The sequence below is a fragment of the Euprymna scolopes genome, chromosome 11 (assembly GCF_053919585.1).
Source record: "Euprymna scolopes isolate OS-2025 chromosome 11, ASM5391958v1, whole genome shotgun sequence".
In the NCBI taxonomy this organism is placed as follows: domain Eukaryota; kingdom Metazoa; phylum Mollusca; class Cephalopoda; order Sepiida; family Sepiolidae; genus Euprymna; species Euprymna scolopes.
Genome location: NC_136492.1, coordinates 79,220,346 through 79,247,018, shown reverse-complemented (window position 1 = coordinate 79,247,018; position 26,673 = coordinate 79,220,346). Strand labels below are relative to the sequence as shown.

General features: G+C 32.0%; 1 protein-coding gene and 1 pseudogene across 1 annotated transcript in view; both read left to right on the top strand.

The window, feature by feature from the left end:
• The window catches only part of LOC145287936 (tyrosine-protein kinase HTK16-like), a 119,219-nt gene extending 96,382 nt beyond the window's left edge, over positions 1-22,837 (top strand). The window contains exons 14-19 of the mRNA XM_080135889.1: positions 1,202-1,281; positions 3,339-3,479; positions 10,480-10,668; positions 17,209-17,297; positions 19,459-19,585; positions 22,545-22,837. Of these exons, the coding sequence (XP_079992015.1) occupies positions 1,202-1,281; positions 3,339-3,479; positions 10,480-10,668; positions 17,209-17,297; positions 19,459-19,585; positions 22,545-22,712 (794 nt within the window). The 3' untranslated portion in view covers positions 22,713-22,837. The remainder of the gene's footprint in view (positions 1-1,201; positions 1,282-3,338; positions 3,480-10,479; positions 10,669-17,208; positions 17,298-19,458; positions 19,586-22,544) is intronic.
• On the top strand, positions 1,337-1,453 carry LOC145288286 (5S ribosomal RNA; annotated as a pseudogene).
• Positions 22,838-26,673: the final 3,836 nt, after the last annotated feature.

Below are 26,673 nucleotides of genomic sequence, written 5' to 3'. Positions count from 1 at the left end.
TTTATCTGTATAATTTTGTTAATTTTTATTGTATACTTTTTAATAATGTCCTTTTTTTATATTTTATTTCAATAAGCCACTTCACAATAGAAATACAGAAGAACAATAAAAGTGAAAGAATTGATTTGCCTTGTCACTACTTCCAATAGTGCTATGCTGGAAGTTAGGAAGTACATTAACTGATTATAACTGATTTTCTTCTAAAATGAATAAAACATTAAGAAATTCTGATATTAAGCAGATTATTTAATTTTACTTTTGCTTTTTCTGTAATCTATGTAATTCACAGAAATTAGGACCATGTGTGATGCCAGGTAATCTCGCTTATCTTGATAAATCTTGATAGTTTATTAAATTGGGAAAATTGAAGTTTAATATAAAAAAAAATACTAAGTTTTACTTGTATAATATGCAACCAAGGGAGATAATTCTCCCTCTTAAAAATAATTAAATAAAGAAGTAGGTGTTCGGTTATTTCTCTTGGTAGCATATTATTAATTTTTCTCTTTTTTTTCACTTTACTTCAATTCAATAAGTTTAAGTTCTTAGAAATCAATGGGTACCTTTCTAGGGCTATCACTTGATTTCTATATGAGATATATCAATATCTGGGTGTTCAATGAAGATTCCCCTCTAACTCTCAGATGTGAAGTTAGTGAAGAACATTAATTTTCTTCTTCTGAATTGATCAGTTTAATATGTTATATCTTTCTTTTGGTCGTTTATGACAAGAATTCATCTGGACTGTTAGAATATCCAGACAAATACTGTTACTTGATGTAACATCACTAGGAGAAGATTTTTCACATCAGTTAAATACCTGTATCGAGGGAGATCTTATTTTTGCTTCGAATACTATGTTATTTTGAGTATTTGGTCAGTTTACTTGTAGGGTTAAGTATTCTCATGTCAGGTTTTCCTAACAAACCCCTGTACAGAGAGACTGAAGATACTCCAGGATGGCGTCTAGTAGGTAATTCAAACTCCTTTCTTATCAAATATTATTGTCAGCCATATTGTATTTTTTTTTTTTCCAAAATGGTTGCAGTTTTATTCATTATTCTACGTTTTATAAAAATTAAATTAATTTCTGTTAAAGCACTTCAAATGTTATCGAAGTAAAAATCCCCTTCTTCCATCTTCTACCTCTATTTTTTTGCTTTAGTCATTCTGAAATCGGGTGAATATTTTTCTCTTTCAGGTGGCTTAGTGGGTGAAGGAGAATTTGGAAAAATCTTAAAAGGAGTTTTAACAAAAAACGAAGGCAAAAAAACAAAAAAGGTAAAAAAAAAATTTTTTCTTTTAAGAATACTTTTCCCAGCTAATAATTAAGACAATATACAGCATAATCATGTTGACACACAAGTTCTTATCAGATCACCGAAGTTAAGCAACGTTGAGCCTGGTTAGTACTAGATGGGTGACCATTTGGGAATTCTAGGTGCTGTATCTGCTCTCCGCTTATCTCAGCATTTGTTTCCAGTTGTCCTGTACAGACACTTGCCACTGGTATTTAACAATGTTGACTCAGGAGAGGTGTGGTTGGAGATTGCGCACCTCCTGCCACAAAAATTTCGTGTACAGGCACCCCTCCGTGGGTATCCATAGTCTATCAAAGACTGAAGGAGCCCTTTTTTGTTTTTGATTATAATTAGGACAACCCTCCCAAGTTTCCTTTTAAAAAAAAATCAATTGAAAATATATTTTCTAAATAACTTTGCGGTAATGTGTAATAAAAAGACACAGTGGTCTAGAAAAGAAAATGTTCAATACAACGTAACAATCAGCTTCGATTATTTCTATATTATTGGATATGTCTTATTCGCACACTTCCAATGAAGAGACTGAAAATCTGAGCTTTCTCGCACTTGAAAAATGGACTTATTCACATTGTTCAGCTTTATTTTGTCTACCATTTGAACTTTTGCCCTCCCCCCTGCTTCAACTCATGTCACCCGTCTCTGAGTACAATTCTGTTAGCAGATAGATTAGCATAATATGCACTAAAAGTGACCCTTATGAAAATTATGTAACAACCTGTGTCTATGAGGTCCATTATTCTGACAAAATAAACCAAAGAAAATACTATTTCCAACTTACCAGGACAGACCACATGTTTGGCGGAATGCATAAATGCATGCTACAGAACAGGTGCTAGTGTGATTGCAAGAGTTAGGCATGAATAGAGTGAGTTCAGAATGTCTGTTATTACTAACCAACAGAGTCGTACCATCCTCGAGCGAGAGAAGAGTCTATCAGGCATGTATATGCAGTGTGATGATGTATGAATGTGAAAGCTGATCAGTTGGGGTTGAGGACATGCATTGCATGGATAAAAACAATATGAGAATGATATGATGGATGTGTGATATGAGTATTAAAGATTGGCTAAGGTTTGATGACTTTAGTAGAAGATTAAATCGAGACAGTATAGAGAGATGTGTACAGAAGAGTAGACTTTGATGGTATGGTCACGTTAAAAAAAATGGATGAAAGTCCTTAGGTTATTAGACGTAGAAAAATTGAAATAAGCAGGTCCAATTCACAGAGGAAAGCCAAGAAAACGTAGAAGGATGTTATAAGAATGGATTTGAGAGAAAGAGGGATAAATTAAGATTTAGTCGGTTTTGAAGTTAATTTCTAACAGGTGTCTGATGTATGCCAGTATATAAAATTGATGATGATATAGTAATAGTAGTAGTAGTAATAGTATAATGTGGTGATTACATTTCAACCACTCGGACCCGCACGTTGTCTTGTACCATCGCAGAAAACAAACAAATGAGGAAGAACATTAAAAGAAATCTGACTCAGCATTTTTTAGGTGAACACAAAAAGCATTTATTCCGGTAATTTCCAACAACGCACTTCACTGCGTTTCAAAATATCACTCACGTGTTGAACATGTCTGTTGAGATGCTCTTTCATGCACGTGTCTTTGTCGTCACTTGCCTTTCTGCTTTTTCGACTACGTGGCACATTTTCTCTCTCGCCATACAGGAGTCAAAACACGTCTGATCGTTTCCTTTGCTTGACCACGTGCTGACCTTTTTCCGGCCCTTTTGATATCTTCTCCTTCCCATGATGTCAGCACGTACACACTTGCTTAATTTACATATGTGCTAAGACGGCTGCTGTTGCTAATATTTTCGCTAGTCAACTATCATAGGCTGCTACTGATTTTCTCACATGCGCCCATATGTGCTCTGTTACAATAAGATCGCACTGTTTTGTTAGAGTAGTAGTAGTGGTGGTAGTAGTAAAAAGATAATATTTGCTAATCTCCAATAAATGTTAACTTTTCTACTTTTTGCAATTTGTTTTCATCTTTCTTTCAGATTACAGTCGCGCTGAAATATTTTATGGAAGATGTGGTGAACTGCCGTGCAGATTTTTACCGCGAGGCAAAGATTATGTTGGACTTGGATCACATCTACATTACAAAGCTGATAGGCATTTGCAAGAATCCACTGATGTTGGTATGTCTACAATCAGATGCAAATATCGTTTTTTTTTTTTTTTGGTTTTGTTTTTTTTATTCTGTATGTTCATTGAGTTATCTACATGAATAAATGCTAAACATTTTTTCTTTTCTTTTCAATTTATCCAAACTATATTTATTTCTATTATATCGCACGAAGAAAAAAAAAACAATAAGACAGAGAAAATATTAGTAACTACTTTATTAAGTAGTGGAACAATACATATTTAGAAATAGTAGGTGTTACCTACAAGTCCATGTTAATGGAATACACACTCTGTTGTGTGCTGTGCACACCTTCTTTATGAGTATCATACCATATGACTAGGAGTCATATGGTATGAGGCACATTACACCCCCCCCCCTCAAAGTTTTTATGTCCATTGCACATCATATTTTTTCCTTTTAGGATCTATTTCTATAGTTTCCGCCAGGGTACGTTTTCATTTGCTTGTACCTTTTTTTTTTTTATATTAGTGAAAGCATGCATACCTCAAACCTATCATAAATGAAAGATGTAGGTTATTCGTATCGTTCATTTCTGTTTAGAGTGTATCTATTTTTTTTTTTTTGGTTAATATGTTTTTGTGCATTCCATTTTGGATACTTTATAGTGTACATCAAATTCCCATTTCTCTTTCAACCATAATCTCTACCCACATTGATTTTTCTAAATATTTTAAGAAGTAAAATTTAAATTACATATTTTTGAAGGTATTATTTCATTCCTTAGTTTCTGTTTTCGAAGGGATCAATTTATAAAAATATGAACATACTTTCCTAGCAAGCATTAAATCTGCAGGGGACATGTTCATTTCAGTGTTAACATTCAGCTATTTGATGAACAAATAACAATTTTTGTGATTTTTCATTTTCTGCTTCGACATCATTTGTTTTCTGAAAATAAATTTTGGAAATCTTTTTTAAGTTGTTTCTTTTAGTTTTTCTGAATTTGTCCTAATACTATCTATTTTATTGCAGAAATTATTTATTAGAATGTTAAATAGGTTAAATTCCTCCATCCAATTTTTCCCAGTACATTCTGTGAATTTTGCATGAAAAAAGCTTGTCATTTTTTCTTTTCCATTGAAGTTTTACCAATAAATTTTAATATTTGACTGGTAATAGTTTTTTAGTTACTTAATGTTGAATATTTTTTTTCCAAGTCTCTGCATTAATTATGATTAAGTCCGACCTCATATCTACCTAGAATTTTATTTTTGTTATCATTGAGACTGATATTAATATATTTTCTTTGAACTTACTCGGTTGTTGTCTGTTCAACCCGGTACTGTACAAGGTTTTTACTTTTTATATTTTTATTCCCCCCTCATAATTAAAACAATATTTTTGCTTTGCACCTATATTGTAAGAATTTATGTCCCTTGGCAATTTTTATTTTTAAGTGGACAGTCTTGATATAAAAAAAATAGGGTATTAATAAAAATTGTTGCTAGATATTGTAAATTTCTTTTTAAATCTTAATGATGTGTATTTATTTCACTTGCCCTGTCTTAAAAATTATTCCACTCATCATTGAACTTGACATTGTTTCACCCACGACAACTCCCTAACAAAATTTTTTTTAAAAATTGTAATTCTCCACAGCCGTAACACAAATTCTAAAATAAGGCTTTTTGTTGCCTTATGTTTTATTGCATAAATATTTGCTGTGTCATGTCGTTCGATTTTTGTGTTGTTCACTCTCAAGTATAAAATTGTTTAACATTCTGTAAAATTTTGGAGAGTAATGCTTTGATTCTGCTCAATCTTTATTAGTAACCTGATCCTCATTTCTTTTTACAATACAATCAGATTTCAATTCTCTCTTTCTTCGTTAAAAGAGAGAGAACGAGAGAGAAATATGCGTTTTATGCAATGTTTTGTTTTTTTCAACTTCAGATATCCGCGTACAAGTCTGACATTTCTTGATTCTGACACCGCTAAAGTTTCACAACACGTGTCATTCAAACCCAGCCTACATGCTCTAACCTTCCCAAACCCACAAAGCACGTGCATGAAACTTTTTTAACTTTATCACAAAGTCAGGCACAAGGTTAGAAGCTAGATATAGGGGTTATTAATGTAGAAACCCCCAGCTCCCTCAAAAGAGGCTATGCCATTGTGCCACACAAAAAATATTCTTTGAATGTGACTTCTTCTTGTTTGTAAATAAAATTGCCAACTGAATTTATTATCAACTCTTGTGAGAAAGAATAATTTCCTTTTTTGCCAAACTGTTTTAGCAGTTTCTGAAATTTTTTCCCAGCCGGTCGATATTTTCTTCAACTCTTTTTTTCCTGTTGTTTGTAGTAAGTGAAAATTGATTTTTGCAGAAAAAAGAAACCGGAATTGTAACAAAAGGGAGGTAAATCTTTTCTGGAAACTGAAATATCTTTGGCCAATTTAACGAAACTTAATTTTCGCTAATTGTATTCGTAAACAGTTTTCATTAATAATTAATTTTCTACGTTATTGTTTTTTTGGGATATTTTCATTACTGCGACATGACAATTCAGTAAATATCATTGGTTTTACTTGAAATTCAATTTTTCAATTTTCGAATTTCGAAATAATGAAGAAAAACTGTTTTTTTTTTTTCTTGTTTTAATTTTTGAACTATGCTTTAGATTTGTTGTTAGTTCCTAATAAATTTGAATCATTGTCATCAAACTGTTATATCGCAAAAAAAAAAAAACCTATAAGACAGAGAAAATGAGGATAACTACTTCTGTTGCATAGGAGATTTCATATTGGGGAGATGACGCTGATGAGGGGGAGATGGAAGAGAGAAGTGATATTTATAACATTTTACAGTCTGTGGTTTCTTATAACATATATCGTAGGAGGAGGGAGTTTGATCAGTTCTTTAACACCAGAGGGGCAGTCATTACTTGGAGGGGACAGTCATTACTTAGATGGAGAGGGGGACACATTACTTAGAGGAGTTATACACAATGTTCATTAAACGATGAGTGGGAACAAAGTTGATTAATAACAATGATTTCACATTACCTTCAATTTAGTAGAATGACGACACGAAGACGGCAGTTACATAAATATGAGATGTTCTTTTATTCCATTTGACTGGTTGAAATGATGATGACATCCAGGAATTCAAAGTTGTTTCTACATGTTTAATGTTCTAACCCTTCGCTTCTAAAGGGGGACCCTCCTCATGTCAGCTCTGTCTCCGTCCGACTCTGTCTCTGGACTCTGTCTCTCTCTCTGTGTCTCCAATCTCCTTAACTAGCAAACTATATTGAGTAGCAATACACATGAAAAAATTGAAATAGCTTAAAGTATTTCAATATTGGTATACATAGAAAGATCTTGATGAGCTAAGAAAGAATCTTTTTAAATTTTAAAAATCTGATTAAAATTAAGGAAGTTATGACTATTTTTGTGCCTCAAACGTTTGGATATTTTCCCCTCTTTAAGACCATATGCGTTTTGTCACATTTTTTACACTACTTTTTCAGTAAAAATGTCATATCTTTGTTAAAACACAAGACTAAACAATGAAATTTACCGTATAAGTGTATTTTTGTACAAGGAATCAGAATATGCAACTGAAAATATCCAAAAGTCCATGGTTTCCAAATAATCTGCAGTAAATGTGCATAAATATGCTGCAATTTCTTAAAAATGCCATGTATCCATAAACAGAAAAGAAGTTGGAGAACTCAAAGTTGAATTGTAATGTGCATTACATACAAAAAACTTAAATCTAAACATAGGACCATTTAAAAATGAATATATTGCAATATTTCTTTGGTATTATTGTAGATTAACACCTTTTGTTTAACCCCACCGAACCCCTTCTGACCACCCCTCCAAAATGTGATTCTACCTTTTTAGGCAATTATGTATGAAATGCCATGAAAAACTTTAATGAAAGATAAACAAATTATTTTAGAATTTAATGTAAAATAATTCCCCATTACAGGTCACTCTAACGTTTTAGGGCAGTTAACGGTTTTTTTTTTATTGGAGATAAATCCTGTATGCTTTTTGTTTTATTTTTTTTAAGACAATTATGTGTGGTTTTAAGAGGGTTTCTATGCAATGAGAATATGGGGAGGGTTGCCATTCGGACTTTGAATTAATTGTAGGGCTAAGGAAAATTATGTGGGAACATACTGAAGACTTGACAGAAACAAAAACAATATTAGAGGGGGGGGTTAGTTTCACAAAAATATAATGTAAAATAATTCACCATTTCCAGCATTTTAGGGCAGTTAACCAATTTATTTTTTATGTGCATTTTTCTTTAAGGAAGGATCTATTTTTTGTTTGTTTGTTTTAGACGCTTGTATGTGGCTTACAGAGGTATTTTGTTGGGGGGGGTTGCCACTCGAACTTAGTGTTATTGTTAGGGTTAAAGAGTGTTTTAGGAGGAGACTTGCCACACATAACTTTAGTTGGTGGGTTGCTAACAGTATTTTGTTTTACTACTTATTTTTAAGTCGTTACAAAGATTTCAAATATTTAAGTGTCAACTGAAATTTGTCTTGTTCTCTGGAAATGCTCAACAGTCAACACTATTTGTGCATTTGTATTACTTGCCACAGAGGTCGAAAAAGTTGTCCAAAAAAATAAAAAATAAAAAAAATAAATTATAACAAATAAATGTTATGCAAAGCATGTTTTTATTTAATGTAACATGTTTATTCAGCTCGAAAACCATACAGTGCTTACCGATGTATTGGAAAGTTAAAAATGGCGACCGACTATCTCTTTCACACGGTAAGTTTGGGAAAATGAGTTAAAAATAAAAAACTAGATAAAATACTGTTAAAAACCCGCCGAATATATATCCGCCTATGTTACAGTAACATATATTGAGCGAGTTTCTAACAGTATTTTGTCTATTTTTTTTATTTTTTTATAACCCATTTTCCCAAACTTACCGCCTCAAAGAGAGAGTCGGCCGCCATTTTAAATTTTCAAATACATTGGTAAACTATGTTTTTCGAGCTAAATAAACATGTTACATTAAATATAAACACTAAAAACATATCCGGTTAGGTAGAAAAGTAACTTATCTTGCCTTTGATAACATTTATTTGTTATATATTTGTTTTTTGACAACTTTTTCAAATCTATGTGTAGAGTAATACAAACGAGATTTTTATGATTTTGAAAAAAAAAACATTTGTGGCTGTTCGCAGTAAAACATTGTTTTAATTCGCTGTTCAAAACTAATGCAACGAATAAAAGTGCATGCAAGCTATATATCTACAAAAGTTTACTTTGTTTTTTTAACCATGTTTTTAAATTTAACCAGAAATGTGAGAAATTATAATGGATTCATAATGCCGAATTGGTTGGGATTGTTGTTATTATACATTCTGAAAACCGAATAATTCTAAACTAATGTTATTCTGATAACATTCTCTAATTAAACATATCAGACCATTTATATTCATATTTTCATGCTTTTCTTAATTCGTTCGTGAATAAAAATTAAAGAACGCGTGTTGTTTATACAGTGCTATGACTAATACTACAACTGGTGCAGTGCTGCTGCTGCTACTAATACTAACTTAATTTGACCAAACTCGAAAAATAAACATTTTTTTCGGGTAGGTCCTTTTAAATTATTATCAATTACCGCGGTCCTACTCAACATAAAATAATACTTTTAATTGATAAAGATAGTAAAAAGAATGATTTATTTACTAGTAGGTGTCCGATGAAATTTTTTTTTCAAAATGTTCGATACTCGTCATATTAAAGTCTTATTTTTAACACAACAAAAAAAGAAATGGTCAAAAATATTTCGGACACTTGACAGTATTAAGATTAACACCTCTTCTGATTGGTTTCCAAATTTCATAGCAAAATTCTTCATACAATCATGGTACGGGCCTTTAGAAAACAGGGAGGGTCATTATAAAACCTTACCGAAAACGCCATTTTATGACGTTCACATTTTTATCACTTTATTTGCTTAAAACTCTTAAAATATATAAAGTACATTCATATTTATTAATTCATTTGAAAATATAATCATTTCCGAACAAAACAGTAGTAATTTGAAGACTTGAAGTCCTTTGGTTTGAAAAATATGGCTATTTTAGTAGAACTACCTTGAAATCTGTAATTATCCAAAGCGTTTTTTTTCGTCTGTGTGTATTACTATATTGAGAATTCATTTTCTGCTATGACGTCATGTATGGCTTCAAAACATGCCACACACACGTGGAAACTCACGTGGCCTAAACATGCGTGGTTCGCACATATCCAAACCATTTCTGCAGACAAAGAATTCTTACTAACCTATTTTTCAATATGTTTTTAATTTGCTATTGTTCGTTCTTTTCGATGACCTTATTTTAATTCAGTTTTCATAAAAAAGAATTAAACGATTAAAATTCCTTTTACAACAATATATCTAACTATTTTATGTGAAACTGAACAATGTGAATTCTTTTCTGAATCTATTTCCGAACTTTGCTTACAAGGTTTAAATCTCGTTCTATCTAATGTTTTTCTTACAAGAAAAGGGGAACCTTTTCCTGTAACACTTTATTAAGTAGTGAAACAAAAACATATTTACAGATAGTAGATGTTAAATATAAGTCCATGTATTGCGTGTTTGGCACACATTCTTTTATATCTCTAACCAACCAGAATATGGTACAAATCCCAAAAAAGTTTAAAATTCCAAATGATAACTTAGAAAGGACATCAATCATAAATGTGGGTCGTAGCGTTTGAAGAGCCAAACACTCACACACACCCAGAGTTCAACCAACATTGATATGTAAAGTGCTGGAGCTTGTTTTCTTTTGTTTGATTTTATTTTCACACTTGTGAGCCTGTGTGCTCCCTCAACAGCTGCCAAGTGTGAGAAACTATGATACAGCCATAAGCAGATAAGAATGGAAAAATCTATGGCACACAACATTGGGGTCGACAGCGACTTGTCAAGCAGGGACATGTGGTGTCACACTGACAAATGTTAAAATTTTTTTTCACTTTTTTTGCAGGTTGAAGAATTTATCAGCAAGGGATCCATGTTGGATTATTTGATTGACTATTCTTCAAAAATTGATCCAAACACTGACCTGATTTTGTGGGCATCCCAAATTGTTTCCGGGATGCTATATTTGGAATCCAAGAAAATGGTGCACAGAGATTTGGCAGCAAGAAATATTTTGTTGGAATCTAAAAAACAGGTAAATCACTTTTTGATTGGAACGGAGGAAAGAGAGGATTTTTTTTTCTACCAAGTTGTATTTTCCTGAAATTTGAATGACTTTCATTTTTATTGGTTTCTCCATTTCTTTTTATAAAACCTGAAGTTTTAAAAATGTCTGCAACATTTTTGTTTCCTCTTAAACCGATTTTAAGGCAGAGGTTCTTTTACAAATCAGCAAATATTTACATCCGTAATTAAACTTTTATTTACCCCCAAACAAAGTACTGTGATTAGAGGCAAATTTATATGAAGATAACCTGGATAGGGAATTGGGCAGCAAGATATTTGTTTATATCACATTTATATTTCTATATGTTGGTATGATAGGGGAAAAACTGTGAGCAGAAAGCAATTTGAGGAAAGAAACAATCAGAAAAGAAAATCTCCTGACATCCAAACGCCGATATAGATTTGGAATCCTTTGGAAAGACTTCAATGTTGAAGAGGGTGGAGGGAGCAGGATTTTGCAGCTAATCAGGTAGGTCGTGGGTATTTTCACTGAATGGACACAAATGAAGTAAGTTCATCAAAACACATTCCATGGAAGTATTTGTAAAACAAACACAGGGATGCAACACTGCAGCGATGTGACAGGAGCTGCAGTTTGGCAGATAGTGTGGGACTTAATATGTTGCAAATTAATTTTTGTATCCTGTTCAAGAAGGAGGGGTTAGTGCTTGGTACACCAGCCTAGACGTGGTAGTAGTAGTCTTCATACATGAGCGAATGTTGGCTTTGTAGAGATATAGAATATTAGCAGATGTGAAAAGTTTTCTAGCCCGTTAGAATGTACCTACCTTCTTTCCAGCAGATGAAATACGTACATAGAAGATGTTGCTAAATCTGCTGCAAAGAAGGTAAGCTCACTCTAATGGACTAGAAAACTCCTCATATCAGCCAGTATCTCATACCTCTACGAAGCTATCATTCACCTGTGATGAAAAAGTGTTTGACAAAGGGAAAACCCGGCTGATGACAGTTAAAGCTGACCTGGAACTCAACCTAGATCTGCGTATCTACAGAATTCACTATTAAACCAGTAGCTAGAGATTGCCCGATCATTGTCTTTGAATTGTCAAGCCTGGTCAGCCTCATTAGAAACACAGTGGTAAGACAACAACCCACTCTCAGTGAATGCTGTTTCAACTACAAGTATCACATTATCTGAGATCCAAGACTGTTGGATGGTGGGTGAAGAGAAGTAAATAGTGAAGAAAGAATTTGATTTAACAAAGGAATAGATTTCTGGGTTGGGCCTTTCAGAATGTTATTAGACTATTTTTAATAACATAGTTCACTTGCTACTGCGAGACAAGAATTTTGTTTCTTTGAGCTAAATTTTAGACCATTATAATATGGATTATACTTGATTTGCTTCACGTGCTTAGCCATCGATTGATTTAAAAATGATCTAAAATTTTTGAGGAAAAAAAAAATAAGAGACCAACAAGAACTCTTTCTCTGGTGAGCGATTTTAAATCTGAAATTAATAAGTATTTCAACTTTTAAAAAAATAATAATAAAAATAAAATTCTTTTTTTTTTTTTTTTTTTTTTTTTTTTGCATTTTAATGTGTTTTTAAAACAGTTTGTTTATTCTATATTTTTCATTTTATTCCAAGATGATTCTATGAGTTGGCACATTTTCAAAAAAAAATTTTGGTATCTGTACCTCTTTTCTGTAAATAATGAACTACAAGATAGTTATCCATGCAATTCAAGTGCAGAATCAGAAAGAGGATACAATTTTATATAATGCCCTTCGGTATCAACCAGCTGAGGTCATTTACAAAGTAATTACTCCAGCTCCCCTACAGGGTTGGAAAAGCGATACGATGGACAACGAAAAACCTAGCTGATGGTGGGTTAAAGCTGATTGGGAACCAAACTTGCCCCCCCCCCGTTCCCTTCCTTTGTGTTCTACTGTTCATTGACTTCAAATCTTTTGGCTTGGTTAACTTTTGTAAGAGACGCATTAGCGAGCCTTAACTCACCTCAGATTAATGCTAGTGGTATAGAGTTAAATTCAAGGTGAGTTACATCCAGTGGGGTAGCTAGACCTTTTGCCGCCCGGGGCGGTAGTAACCCCCCCCCCCCCCGGGCATTTGGGTGCCCGGAAAATTCGTCCATTTTTGATAGGTAGGAAAACTGGTCCATTATTATTAAGTTAACATTTATTCTGTAGTTGCTTAATTTTCATACCTTGCGAAAATTAGTTCTACGGTATCTAATTTTCATAAATTCAATTAAAATTAAAATATGAAAACTGATTTTTAATATTTTTTATTCATTTGAGATTTTATCTGTTTTCCTTTTGTTTTAAGTAGATGGTGGGGGTTGCCCGCAGTGATTTTGTCCGATCCCCCAGCTAGCAATTGTAAAGTTTACAAGGAGTTATAAAAAGTATGCTACAAAAACAAACGTTTGATACTTTCAAAGTCTTAGCCTCATGAATTGGACAGTAATAAAATTAATGAATTCAAACTTTCGCATCTAATGTTATTTCCTCTTTGATGTCGGTGTATATACACCCAAATATCCAACTTTCTTTTCGCACCTATTCGATAAAAATTTATATGAAAGTTCCCCTTTAAGTATGAAATCTTTCTGAGGTCATTTTGTTTTTTTTGGTGCTTGGCCGTAGCCTGGGCTTGGCCCTATCCTGTTAGGTCAGCCGGTCACTGAGTATATCTCCAGAAATAATTAATGCTTGCATTTTTTAAACTTAGTGATTGAAATGAATTAAAGCAATTTATTCTCAATTAATGGAAATTTTGAAAACTCCAAACTGTTAAACTATTTATCGAGTAATAATTTACAATTGCGTTTGGAGTTTTCAAAATTTCCATTAATTGAGAATAAATTGCTTTAATTCATTTCAAGATCGGTTTTTAATGTAGAGAAAGTTCAACCTAGATTAAAACAAAAAAAATTGCCTCAATCTTGAAGGATATATTATATATATTTGTTTATATATATGTATATGTATGTATCTACATATGTATGTATGTATATATGTATGTATATATTTATATATATATATACATATATGTATGTATATATGCGTATTTATAAATGTGTATGTGTGTGTATATATGTATATATGCACGTATGTATATATATATGTATATGTATGTATAAATATATGTGTATATGCACATATATATGTATATATGCACATATATAGTTATAAAATAAATACGTATTTATTATAATGCTCCCATAATGTTGAGCATAATGAGAGCCGAAAATGGACAAACAGCCGTAAGCGAATATAGCAATGGTCTTGTTTAAAATTAGATCTTGTGTACAATTAGAGCTGAGGTCGGTTTGGCAACGACTGCCGATTGTTCCCATTTACTTGCCTCTCCACGAGGGCAGAGTTAGACACAAGGCCGGTTTTTAATGTGGAGAAAATCCAGCAAATCTTACGATCGTCGCGGGCTGCAAAGACCGTTGCTGTTTAGTTTTTCAACATTTTTCAGAACATGTAAAGCAACTGCTTTCTTTGAAAGGTGACATCGAGAATTTATGCAATTTAAAAAAATTGTTTTACAAATAAAATAAATTTACATCGTATTTTGAGGTTATTCTCATTTTAGTTTTAGTGATAATTTAAAAATAATAAATATTTATAATTAGTACCAATAATGAAAAATTAAATCAAAAATTTAAAAGAATCGGTTTTGGAATCGTAAAATTCCGATACCTCCAATACTTCAGATTTTTACAAACTTTCGGTATAAAATTTCAGATTTTTTGTTAGCTTTTATATATTTTTTCTATTTTCTATTTTTATCCTCTCAAAATGCCGCCCCCTGTAAATAAGAGACACATTTTTCTGATTCTGATACCTCAAAAATTTCCGATTTATTACGACTTTTTCAGTATAAAATGTCAGATTTTTTGTTAGCTTTTGTTTATTTTTATTTATTTTTTTCTACTTTCTATTTTTACTCTCTCAAAATGCCGCCCCCTGACATATGCCGCTCGCAAAATAGGGACACCTTTTTGCGATTCCAATAACTACAAAAGTTCCTATTTTTTACAACCTTTTTGATATAAAATTTCAGATTTTTTGTTAGCATTTTTTTCGATTTTCCCCTTTTACCATCTCGAAATGCCGCCCCCCCTGACGCTCAGAAAATAGGGACACATTTTTTCTGATTCCGATACCCCCCCCCCAAAAAAAAATTCCGATTTTTTACAACCTTTTTGGTATAAAATTTCATATTTTTTGTTAACTTTTGTTTATTTTTATTTATTTATTCTACTTTCTATTTTTACCCTCTCAAAATGCCGCCCGGGGCGGTCCCCCCCCCCCCCAGCTACGCCAGTGGTTACATCCCTTGAGTAGTAGTATAAGAGTTAGATTTGGTTGGTTGTTATCGTAGAGAAATTTTAAAATGGAAATATTGAATTTCAAGTGAAACCAATGATATCTACTAAATTGTACTGTCGCAGTAATAAGCATATCCAAAAATTACGAAAAACGAGAGTGTAGAAAATTAGTTATTAATGAAAACAGTTTTCGAAGGCAATTAAGCGAAAATTGAGTTTTGCTAAATTGGCCAAAAGTTTTCAGTTTTCAGAAAAGGCTTACTTCCCTTTCATACAATTTGAACTCTCCAGTTTCTATTTGTGTAAAACTCAATTTCCGCTAATTGTCTTTGAAAACTATTTCCATTAAAAATTAATTTTCTACTGTAACTTTTTTTCATATTTTTTGAATATGTTCATTACTGTGACATGACAATTCAGTAAATACCATTCGTTTCACTTGAAATTCAATATTCAAATTTCAAATTTCGCTAGAATAATGAAGAAGAACCTTAGATTTAAGGTGAGTTGCATTCCTTGAATGGTATCGAAATTGAAAGACTGGCCGAAGAAGACATAAAACGTGGACATAAGTAAAGGTCCGCAGGTAATATGAATGATTAACATTAATGATTCAATTCTGCAGTCTTTAACCATTTTTTTTTTATGTTAATAATACAGTCATGTATGAAAATTGCATTTCCAATAAAAATTATTTGATATACTTACGTAGCATACAAAAAGCACTAAAAATAAGGAAAAATTATTGAATAGAATTTTAATTAAAAAAAAAAAAATCAGTTTTTACATTTTACCGATCCGCTATTGCTATGAGCGGAAATACCTGTAAAGCAAAGGGGAATTAATTAGTTCTCTTATCGTTTAACCAAGTAATAATAATTGGCGGATAGAGAAAATACTGAAATTGATTTTGAATTCAAACTAGCAGGAGGCACCAGGCATTGCCCGGTTGTAAAAAAGAAACACAAATTGGGAAGGGGTGGGGTAGATTGCCCGATCACAAAATCCCCTTTAAAATAAATTTTTAAAAATGTGACAACGGGGGAAGGCGGGTGCCATCAGCCAGAAGCGAAACCAAAAGCAAAATTTTATAAGCCAAAAAAAAAAATAAATAAATAACACGGGTATTGAGCAACCAAAATCGCTATAAAAAAAATAAGTACCCGTGAGTACCCGTGTGAGCACAAAAAAAAAAAAAAAAAATTAGCCGCACAAGCCACGCTGGAACCTGTAACTCTAAGAAGAAAACCAACCATTTAGTCATCTTGTGCATGCGACTTGCTGATATCATGGGCGTTCGAAATAACATCTTTTATGCGTTCGTCAACATTGCGAGGCATGAATAACATTGCAAAAATGTCGACGAAAAAATGACCTCTTCTTGTGAAAAACGGATATCGGTTGAGAGACTTAGCTTTTAAACGATACCAATCTTGTCATTGTTTGATGTGTCTGTCAAAAGGTTTTAGCAAACATATGCACAAACACACTAACACACACAGACAGGTGAGATTTATATAATAAACTAGCCTGGGTGCCCGGCGTTGCCCGGATGTTTGAAGGTATGTGATGAGAAAAAAAAAAAAAAAGTGATAGTAGGCAGACATGTCCGAACCCTTGACGTGAAGGTGGAAAAGAAAGTGAAAGAAAACCTGATGTCTTACCCCTACTCCATGACGCGACCGGAAGTTCGGAACGTTAAAATTAGGCAAAGTCAATCCAACCGATAAGATGCCTTGCAAAAATGGCTCGCAAAAAATCGAACCCTCCTTGTAAAAAACTGCCCAGTTGAGGGTGAAGGAATTAATGTTTTTAGCCAATTTTTCGATATTTGTCGTCCAAGGCGCCAAGCTTCAAAATGATACTGATCTCATGAAAATCTGTTGCCTCTGCCGTTTTAGGCAGACATACAAACATGCATACGTACATACATTTAAACAGACAGGTGAGATTTTTATTGTAGATTAAAATTGTACTCAATAATTTTTCCTAATTTTTGGTGAGGATACTTATTTTTACACATCTATATTGAAGAATTTTTACTTGGAATGTAATTTTCACACAAGCCCCGTAATGTATTAGCAGTAAATATTTCTTAAAGCCGATCGCTCAACCCAAAATACTGCTTCTTTTTCTGAAAAACAAATTCAAATTTTTTTCTTTTCTGTTTCGATCAGATCAAAATCAGTGATTTTGGATTGTCTCGTGCTGTCGGAGAGAAACATTACTACAGAGCCACAACAGGTGGCAGGTGGCCAATCAAATGGTAAGCTATTCAATGTTCAAATGCAATCCCTTTTTTTTTTTTATCGCATTACTGTAATTGACTGTAAAAAAAAAAGGAAACACATCCTCCATTTGTACCATTCTTCATTTATTTTAAATTTATTTTATTGCATTATCACCCCAAACAAAGCACAATGCAACTTTGATGTAGGGAGCTACTATCTGGAACATAATTTGCAAGAGTACTATGTAGGGAGTTGAGCAGCAAGATGTTTGTTTACATTAAATTTGAACTTCTGCATGTCAGTACAGTCAGAGAAGCAGGAACCTGGAAGAAAATTCCAAAGTCTAGCAATCCTTGGGAAGAAATTATTAGAGTAGAAGACTTTTTTTACATCTGGGGATTTCTACTGTGTAGGGGTGGGATTTTGCTGCTTGTCGGGTTTGTTGGGTGTATTTACATCGAGGGGGTACAAGGGTTTGTAGTTCGTCGGAACACCTACCATTAAAATACTTGTAAAACAGGCACATGATGCAACATTTCATCGATGAGACAGCAGTTGAAGCCTAGCTGACAGTGCAGGACCTATTAGGTTGGTGACTGTTTTGAGCCCTGTCTAAGATTGAGACTAGTAACAGGTGCACCAGCCTAAATATAACAATACTCCATACATGGGCAAATGGTGGCCTTATAGAACTACAGGATACTCTGAGGTGTAAGTAACTTTCTAGCACAGTAAAGAGAGCCCACCTTCTTTGCAGCAGCCTTGGCAATGCTCTCAATGTATCTGTTTCAACTCATGTTCTCTGTGAATGTTAAGCATAGGAGTTTGAGCAAAGTGCTTTCAGGTAATGTATCATTAGCCATAGCTATTAGTAGTCGAGAAGGTTCCTTCTAGTTATAAAAGGAAAGAAACTTAGTCTTGGCAACATTGAATGTGACAATACATTTTTGTTTCCATACCACTACAGACTGGAGGTCTTCCTCTAATGTTTTAGCCATTGCTTTGGATATGTGTTCATTTGTTTTCCCTTCATGTCTGTTATAGTGTGGTGTTGTCAGCAGATATACCCATCTCCAAGACAATTTTATTAGGGAGGTCATTTGTGAATATCAGGGATCAACCCCTGAGGTACACCTGCATTTATATCATATTGTTTAGATGTACAACAATCGAGGACAACCTGAATTCTTCTCTTATTTCAGAAGGATTTAATTATGTTAAGTATTCGTCCAGTAATACCATAGGATCTTATTCTATTCAATCCAATTTATTTGGCAAAAAATAAAACAAGCATGTTTTTATCGTAGGGAAATGGTGGTGAAAATTTACACAGAAGATACAGTAGCACCTGTCCCAAATTCACTTTGAATTGTTGCATTTTAGTACATTATTACATCTCTTGGTGATCTATCCAAGATCCAGGGATCCTGATTGAGAAAGCATCTCTCTTCTTGTTCAATATAAATTTATTTAAATATTTATTAATTATTGCTCACACATCCTCAAATTTAGTTGTTTTTTTTTCCCCCTCTCTCCACACACACATGTATGTGCAGGCCGTAGATATGGAGGTACAAATTGATAAATCTATTTTGATTTCAGATCGTTTTTCTGTTGACTACTCACGCCCCTGAGGAATGTTAATCAAATTTTTTACCAAATGGCACACACATAATCGCCTAAAAAATTATATGGTTTTACAATCTTGTCACTTGGACTTAGGGTTAGTGGTAAAAAGAATTTAGTTAACATTAATTCAACCATATCTTTCAGTTGAGACAAGTTATGTCCCTTGATATGAAAATGAGGCATACTGAGATGTAAAGATTACTGTGAATTACGGGCCATACCTACAGGGACACTCTGAGTGGAGAGTTGAGAAGCAACATTTGCACTTCTGCATCTTAGTACAGTCTGAGAAGCAGAAAACAGGGAGGAAGTTAAAAAAAAAAAACTAAGAGTTTGTTCCTATGAACTGCCAGAGTATAAAGCTTTCCTGTATCTGGGTACCTTGACAATGAAGGGGTGGGATTTTATTGCTTGTCTGGTTAGTCGGAGAGAATTTACATTGAGGGAGCACCAGTGTTAAAAATTCATGCTATGTGTTTCATTTCACATCAGATTTTTTTTTTTTATTTTATTTTATTATCAAAAATGACTTGCAATTTTTTTTTTTTTTTTTTTTTTTTTTTTTAGGTATGCTATGGAATCAGTAAAATATGGTCACTTTTCTCATGCATCAGATGTGTGGGGTTTTGGGGTTACTTTATGGGAAATGTTTTCTTTTGGACAGATGCCATATGAAAATATGATGGGAGTCGAGGTGAGTCTTAGCTGTAACCTTTCTTTATTCACAGAAACATACCCGTTCACATATTGGTTATAGGCTCATGTAGATGGAAAATGATGAAATGCAGTTTATAATTCGACTAATTCAGTAGAACCCCGGGATACGGCATTAAAAATTAGTAACAAAATACAGTACAGTATATAATACACATGTATATGATCAAATAACATTATGAGGCAAATACCATAACCAGGGTCCGGAAAAACATTGTATTCCACAAAAAAATACATATCCTAGAGCCACCGTATCCCAGGGTTCTACTGTAGAGACAAATCTTTCTGATGTACGTACTCGTCAAGGAACAAAGATGTCATTTTCCAAAAAATCACCCAAATTAATCCAGTACTTAATTTTACTACGAAAATCAAATAGAGCCATCATGTTCTTTTTTTTTTTTTTTTTTTTTTTTAAATGTGTTAAAATTCAAGGGCGATAACTCAATTCGACTACCAAAATTGTGTTTGTATTCAAAGTAATTAAAACTTTTTGTTTTGCTAAAATTTGTAAATTTTGATTTTCTTAGTTATAAAAAAATTACTTGATCAATTTACAAGATTTTTGGAACATGACATCCTCGTTCCATGATGCGTATGTACATCATAAAGATTTTTTCTGCATTTTTACTTTTTAATCATCAAATTCTAAATAAGAACCTAGAATACTCATCCAAATGTTTTACACCTTATAATTTTTCACAACTTCTTTATATATATACAGTATCAGCCATAATATAAGGAACGGAAAAAAATTTACAATTATTCATGTATATTTAAAAAATTAGTGCATGGATTTTTCTGAAATACTCAGAATAAGCAAATAGAACCAATGTGTATAAACTAGTACCAAAAAAAAAAAAATTACGATTCAATATTGAGAAATATTTTAGTCTAAAATTATATCTGTGGATTTATCCTGGCCAAAAGTTAAGGAACAAAATAGAAAATTTATTTTTAAGAGACTAAACTTTACATAAAAATAGCTAGTTTTTAATATTGGAACTGCTGATAAGCACAACAAAGAAAAATGGCGTCACTGACTCGCAAAACTCTGTCTCTCCAAGAAAAATTAATTTTAGACAATTACAAAGAAAAGAAATCAATTTCAACAATTTCTAATATTGTTTGAAGATCAAAAAGTGTTGTTCATCGTGTGATAGCTCGATATAAGAATAAAATATATTAGAAGCATCCCCTAAAACCGGCAGACCCCCTAAAACGTCTCAAAGAGAAGATAGGATTATGGTCAGGCAGGCTCTTAGTGACCGATTCAAATCCACAACATAAATTTCTCGTGATTTTAATGAACAGACTGGGAAAAATATATCTAGAAAAACTGTTTCTCGACGGTTAGCAGCTGCCGGATTGCATGCCAGGGTGCCAGTATCTAAACCCTTGATCTCCAAGAAGAACAAAAATAGCCGTTTGAAGTTTACCCATGAGCATGTCGTCTGGACTGATGAACAATGGGCTATGGTTCACTTCAGCGATGAATCCAAGTTCAATTTGTTTGGATCTGATGGAAAGAAGCATGTACGGCGTAAAGCAGGTGAACGATTATCCTCCAAATGTGTTAAAAAGACACTTAAATTTGGAGGGGGAAGTGTAATGGTGTGGGGTATGATATCCTCGGAAGGAGTTGGCCCTCTAGTTCGAATCTATGGTAGGGTTAATGCGGAGACTTATAAGCAGCTCCTTCAACAACATGTCATTGAGAGCTTACGCCTTTCACCTAATCAGCCAAGAATTTTTATGCAAGATAACGCCCCTTGCCATAAAGCTAAAAAAGTGATAAGTTATCTCGAGGAAGAAGAAATAAGAGTAATGGACTGGCCAGCGCAGAGTCCGGATCTGAATCCGATAGAAAATATTTGGAAAATGATTGGAGAAAAAGCACAGACGAGGAATCCCCAAAATCAAAATCATTTGTGGGATTTATTGAAGGAAGAGTGGGAAAAGATAAATCCTGAATTTTGCAAGAAACTAATCCAATCTTGTGGTCGAAGATGCAGTGAGGTCATAAAGAATAAAGGGATGTTCACTAAATATTGAATGAATTTATTTTTTTTAAACATTTGCATTGAAAAAAAAAACAAAGTTTCTATTTCGTTCCTTAACTTTTGGCCAGGATAAATTCAGATATAATTTTAAACTAAAATATTTCTCAATATTGAATTGTAATTTTATTTATTTATTTTTTTTTTGGTACTAGTTTATACACATTGGTTCTATTTGTTTATTCTGAGTATTTCAGAAAAATCCATGCACTAATTTTTGAAATATACATGAATAATTGTAATTTATTTTTTCCGTTCCTTATATTATGGCCGATACTGTATATATATATATATATATATATATATATATATATACACACACACACACACACTAGCAGAACTACCCAGCATTGCTCAGGTCATATAAAAAGAAGAAAATGAAGTTGCATTTGACTATACTTCTTAAATGATTTCTGTTTTAATTTAATTACTTTTACTGTGCAATAATTTTTACCAGTTTGAAAAAAAAAAAAAACCCCAAATCAACTGATGTCAGTTCACTGCTTCAAATTCCTTTAATAGGGTATGGCATAAAGGTCTACTTTACAAGATCTCCAGCTACGGTATAGCTGGAAATGTCTTAATTATTATATCATTTCTCTCTGATCTGTTCATAAGAGTAGTTAGTGGTTGATGCACAGAAATCAGAAGCTCACAGTATTAATACTGGTGTCCCTCAGGGGTCCAACTCTGTATAAGAGCCAATAATGGTGACTCCTTTGTAACAAAAAAAAAAAAAAAGTAAAGAGTTAAATGAAGGTGACTTTTCCTATTATCAATTACTAAGTTTTGGGGTTTATTATATCATTCTTTATATATAAAATTTTGTTTGTAATCTACTTTTGATGAAACTCAATTGAGTAAATTTGTTGCTTTCAGGTGATTGAGTTTCTAGAAAATGGTCTCCGTCTACCTCGACCAAAGAAATGTCCGGAAGCCATCTACAAAATTATGGAAGATTGTTGGAAAATTGATCCGAAGCAGAGACTCACCTTCACAAAGCTTCATAAGTTTTTTACAGAGGACATAAAACAGATTCTTAAATGATAATTGAGAATTAGTTTTGACAGAGATTATTTTGAACAAAAAAAAAAATCTTTTTATAAAATTTGTTAGAAAATTTAATGACCTAATTTTGTGTTGAAATTAATAATACAGAATTATAAGAAAAACGTTTGTTTGATTGTTGTTTATCAAAATATTTAAAAAATATTACTGGATGAACATCAATTTCAATATTTTAAATATTAAAAAATCTAAATCTTATCTAAATTAAGCGTTCAAGTTATCCCCGTCAGCTAAAAGATAAGACATCAGAGATCAGATTTTAATTATGTATGACAAATCAAGGCATGGCAAATGTACAATAAGGCATAACTGCACCTGCTGATTCTCAGTTTGTATGTTATTCAAGCAATCTGCAATTCTTACGTCAACAACAGGAAGCAATTGATTTTGATTTAGATGGATTGGCAGGCTGTTTTTTTTTCTTCCACTAAAAAACTTGTATGAGATAAACCAGTTTTTTGTTGGGTTTATTTTTTATTTTATTTTACTTCAAACTGACAGGCTGAGATTTTGGGGAAATTAAATAATTTATTGATATATTTACTTTTCATTTTCATTTTTTTCTTTTACTATTAAAAAAAAACAAAAAAAAACACTGAAAAAAAAAAATTTACAATTTTAAAAAGCAAACATTTTTATTTTAGTTTGACTTGTATTTTTTATTTTTGATATTCCCTCTAAGTCTGAAAAAAAAAATTATTTTTTACAAAGATTTTTAACAAAAAAAAAAAGAAGGGACATCTGGCATAATTAAATATTAAACGAATAGAGGAGTACATAAAACTGATTAAAAATGATTTTTCTTTCATTTTTTTTAATCTTAAAAAAAAAAAAAGCAAATTTCTACTTAAATCACAAGACTGATGTGAGTTTTCCACCTGTTTCTTTAATATCCCCCCCATTTTTATTATTAAATAAGAAAGAAGCGATTTCTGCTGAATTGGTAAAGCTTTAACTCCTTAATTTTTTGATTCTTTCTTCTCTTACTTTATCTTTCTTTTTGGGTGTTTCTTGAAGGGAATATGGCGATAAAATGTTAGTTTAAAATAAATTAACAGGAAAACTCTTTGATATTAAATATCTTATACCAACAATTATTTCAGTAATAATTTTTTTTTTTTTTTTTTTTTACTCACTTATATTTCTATTAAGCCAACACGTTAAATGAAGACACCACGTGGTTACGTTGTTTGGAGCTTGTTGACTATGAATATTAAAATTTATTTATTTATTTATTTTTTTAAATGATAATTTTCCGTAATTTTAAGTGTAGATATCCACTTTTTCCTGGTATATCGGAGTTTTTTTGTTAATTTATTTTGAGCTGCCATATTTATTCACTTATATATTTTTTTTCAAGAAACACCCGGGTTTGTTTTTTTCTTTCCTATCTAGCTGTCATGACAATGGCAAAATATTTTCAGAAATAATTAAGTCTAAGATTTCAAATGATACATGAAGCAGATAAAATGACTTTTGTTTTATTAAAGAATCGCTTCCTTACCTCCCCCTTTCCTACATAGTGTCTTTCTTTTAATTTTGAGTTTTAGTTGTTTGGGAAAATAATTCTGTGGTCTCTCAGCTTGAAAAATTTAACTGGCTTAAATATATATATATTTTTTTTTAATTTTTTTTTGTAGTAACCATTGGTTAATCACATCTTTGATATGACCTCAGTCAAATGCCACTCCTTCCCAAACATAGAACATGTTTCCAAACCAGCTTGATCTTAAAACAAGATTTCTATTAGAAGATTCAAAACCATTCATATTTATTTTTTTAATGTATATAATATGCTAAAGCATTTCTTTATCTGATCAGCAAAGTTTGGTGCATAATCTGATACCACTAAAGTAGACAATTTCTACTTTACAATTTTAAAATGACTTATTGCAAAATCAAATTTTTATCTGTTGACGAAAACAATACATTTCAAAAAGTGATATTAGTTTTATTGATTCGAAGCAGATTTAGTTGATATTTATTTTTATGGTAATAAAATAATACCAATGCCAGCAGCATTTATCCTAGGTGGGTTGCACTGGCTTCCTCTGTAGGGGGAAATTTCATGGGAATATCAAGTTCACACATGGTCCCCAGTCACATGTATATCCCGGTTCAGGGAGATTATGACATCCTCCTACATACAGCATCTAGTATTCCCAAATGGTCACCTATCTGATACTGATTAGGCTCAACATTGCTTAACTCTGGTGATCGGACGAGAACCAGTGTGCCATCATGATCATGCCATAATGTTTTTAATAGTATTGACTCGGATGGACATTTATATCAAAAGGGATATTTTCTTAAATAGTAAATTATGCAGATTCCTGTAGAAAGCACCAGGGAATTTCTACAGGTATGCACTAATATTCAATCAATATGAAGTTTCACTTTGGCAAGTAATTTAATCAGAATGCAAGAAACTTTTCTTTTGTTTTTTGTTTTTTTTTGTAAAAAAAATTTAAGAACTAATCTTTTATGTTAACAAAAAAAAAATTTGTTTGTTTGTCAAAGATATTTTTTTGTTTTTAAAATCCTACCTGATTAGTTGTTTACCACCAGAAATAATGTTTTTTCTTTTGTAAATTTATTCGCATATATTTTTCTATGGAACGAGAAGTTTACTAATAAATCGTCAGAAAAGATTTTTCTCTTTCTTTTCATACATTCCAATCTGAACCCCAACACTCACCCCTTGAAGAAACAAAATATTGTTGAGTAAAAAATAAGTTACATATTATTTTTTTATGTACACAAAGAATAAGTTCTAAATTTAATACTCAAAAAATTATAATAAACTAACAGAAAAATCAGACAATGCTTGGGTTTGAATAAGAATCACAATTATGTCCTTTTTCACATAACACCTTATTTGTATTTTGTTTAATGTTTTTAATGCTCCCCCCGTTTTATCCACTAATATAGTCAAAAAAGCCAATATTTGGAAAACTCTTGAGTGCTTTATAACATACAATTTAAATTTTGTTGAAATCGGATCTAGTTGAAGTTTTAATGGAGATATCAATGCAGATTTCCTAACCTTTCTATAGAAAATAAAGTCACATTATGAAAATATATTTATGGCGATTAACAGCTGCACAGAGGCATCTGCATTTCATCCCCATAAAATTACTTATGCGGATCAAATGCGAATACATTTGTAAATAATATAATTTTATGATTTACTACCTAACTCTACTCATGTATTGAGCACTTGCGTAAATTACTGAAAATCTTTACATTATATGAGATACCCAAACTCTCACTCAATAATAAGACAATACCTACCATTTTGTATCTTTTATATAAAAGAGTCTGTGCAGTTAAACTAAAATTGCCCTTAATAAATAAAATCAATTGTTAAAAGAATGAAATTTGTTTTTAAACATACTGGTAGTGTATAATTTCTGGGGGCTCATATATATCTCCTTATAATATTATATTTGTATACATGTAACATATCTGCAGATTAACATTGACATGTGGTGAAAAATTAATCTTTTCTTTTTTTAAGGCTAGTCAAAAAAAAAAAAACAAATTTACAAGTCTTTTTTTTATCATTATTATAAAAATAATTATTAGACAATAAAAGTGTTCATTTACCACTTCCCAAGAATCCTTTATATGTAAGATATTGCTAAATTATTTACTGGAATTCGGTAGGACATATTTTACCTTTTTCTTTATAATAAGATACATCTGAGATATTTTTATTTTTTTTTTAAATTAATCTAATATAATGAAAATCCACTTTTTAACAAGTTGCAATTCTGCACTGAATTCATTTTTTTTTTTTAACTTCCAAATATTATCACTACAATTTTTTTAGATGAAGATTGGTAATATCGATTATTTGGACTACAATCCTCATTTTGGATGGTATTCACACAATATGGTGCATGGATAAAGGTGTTAAGCAACAATCGGTTCTAAG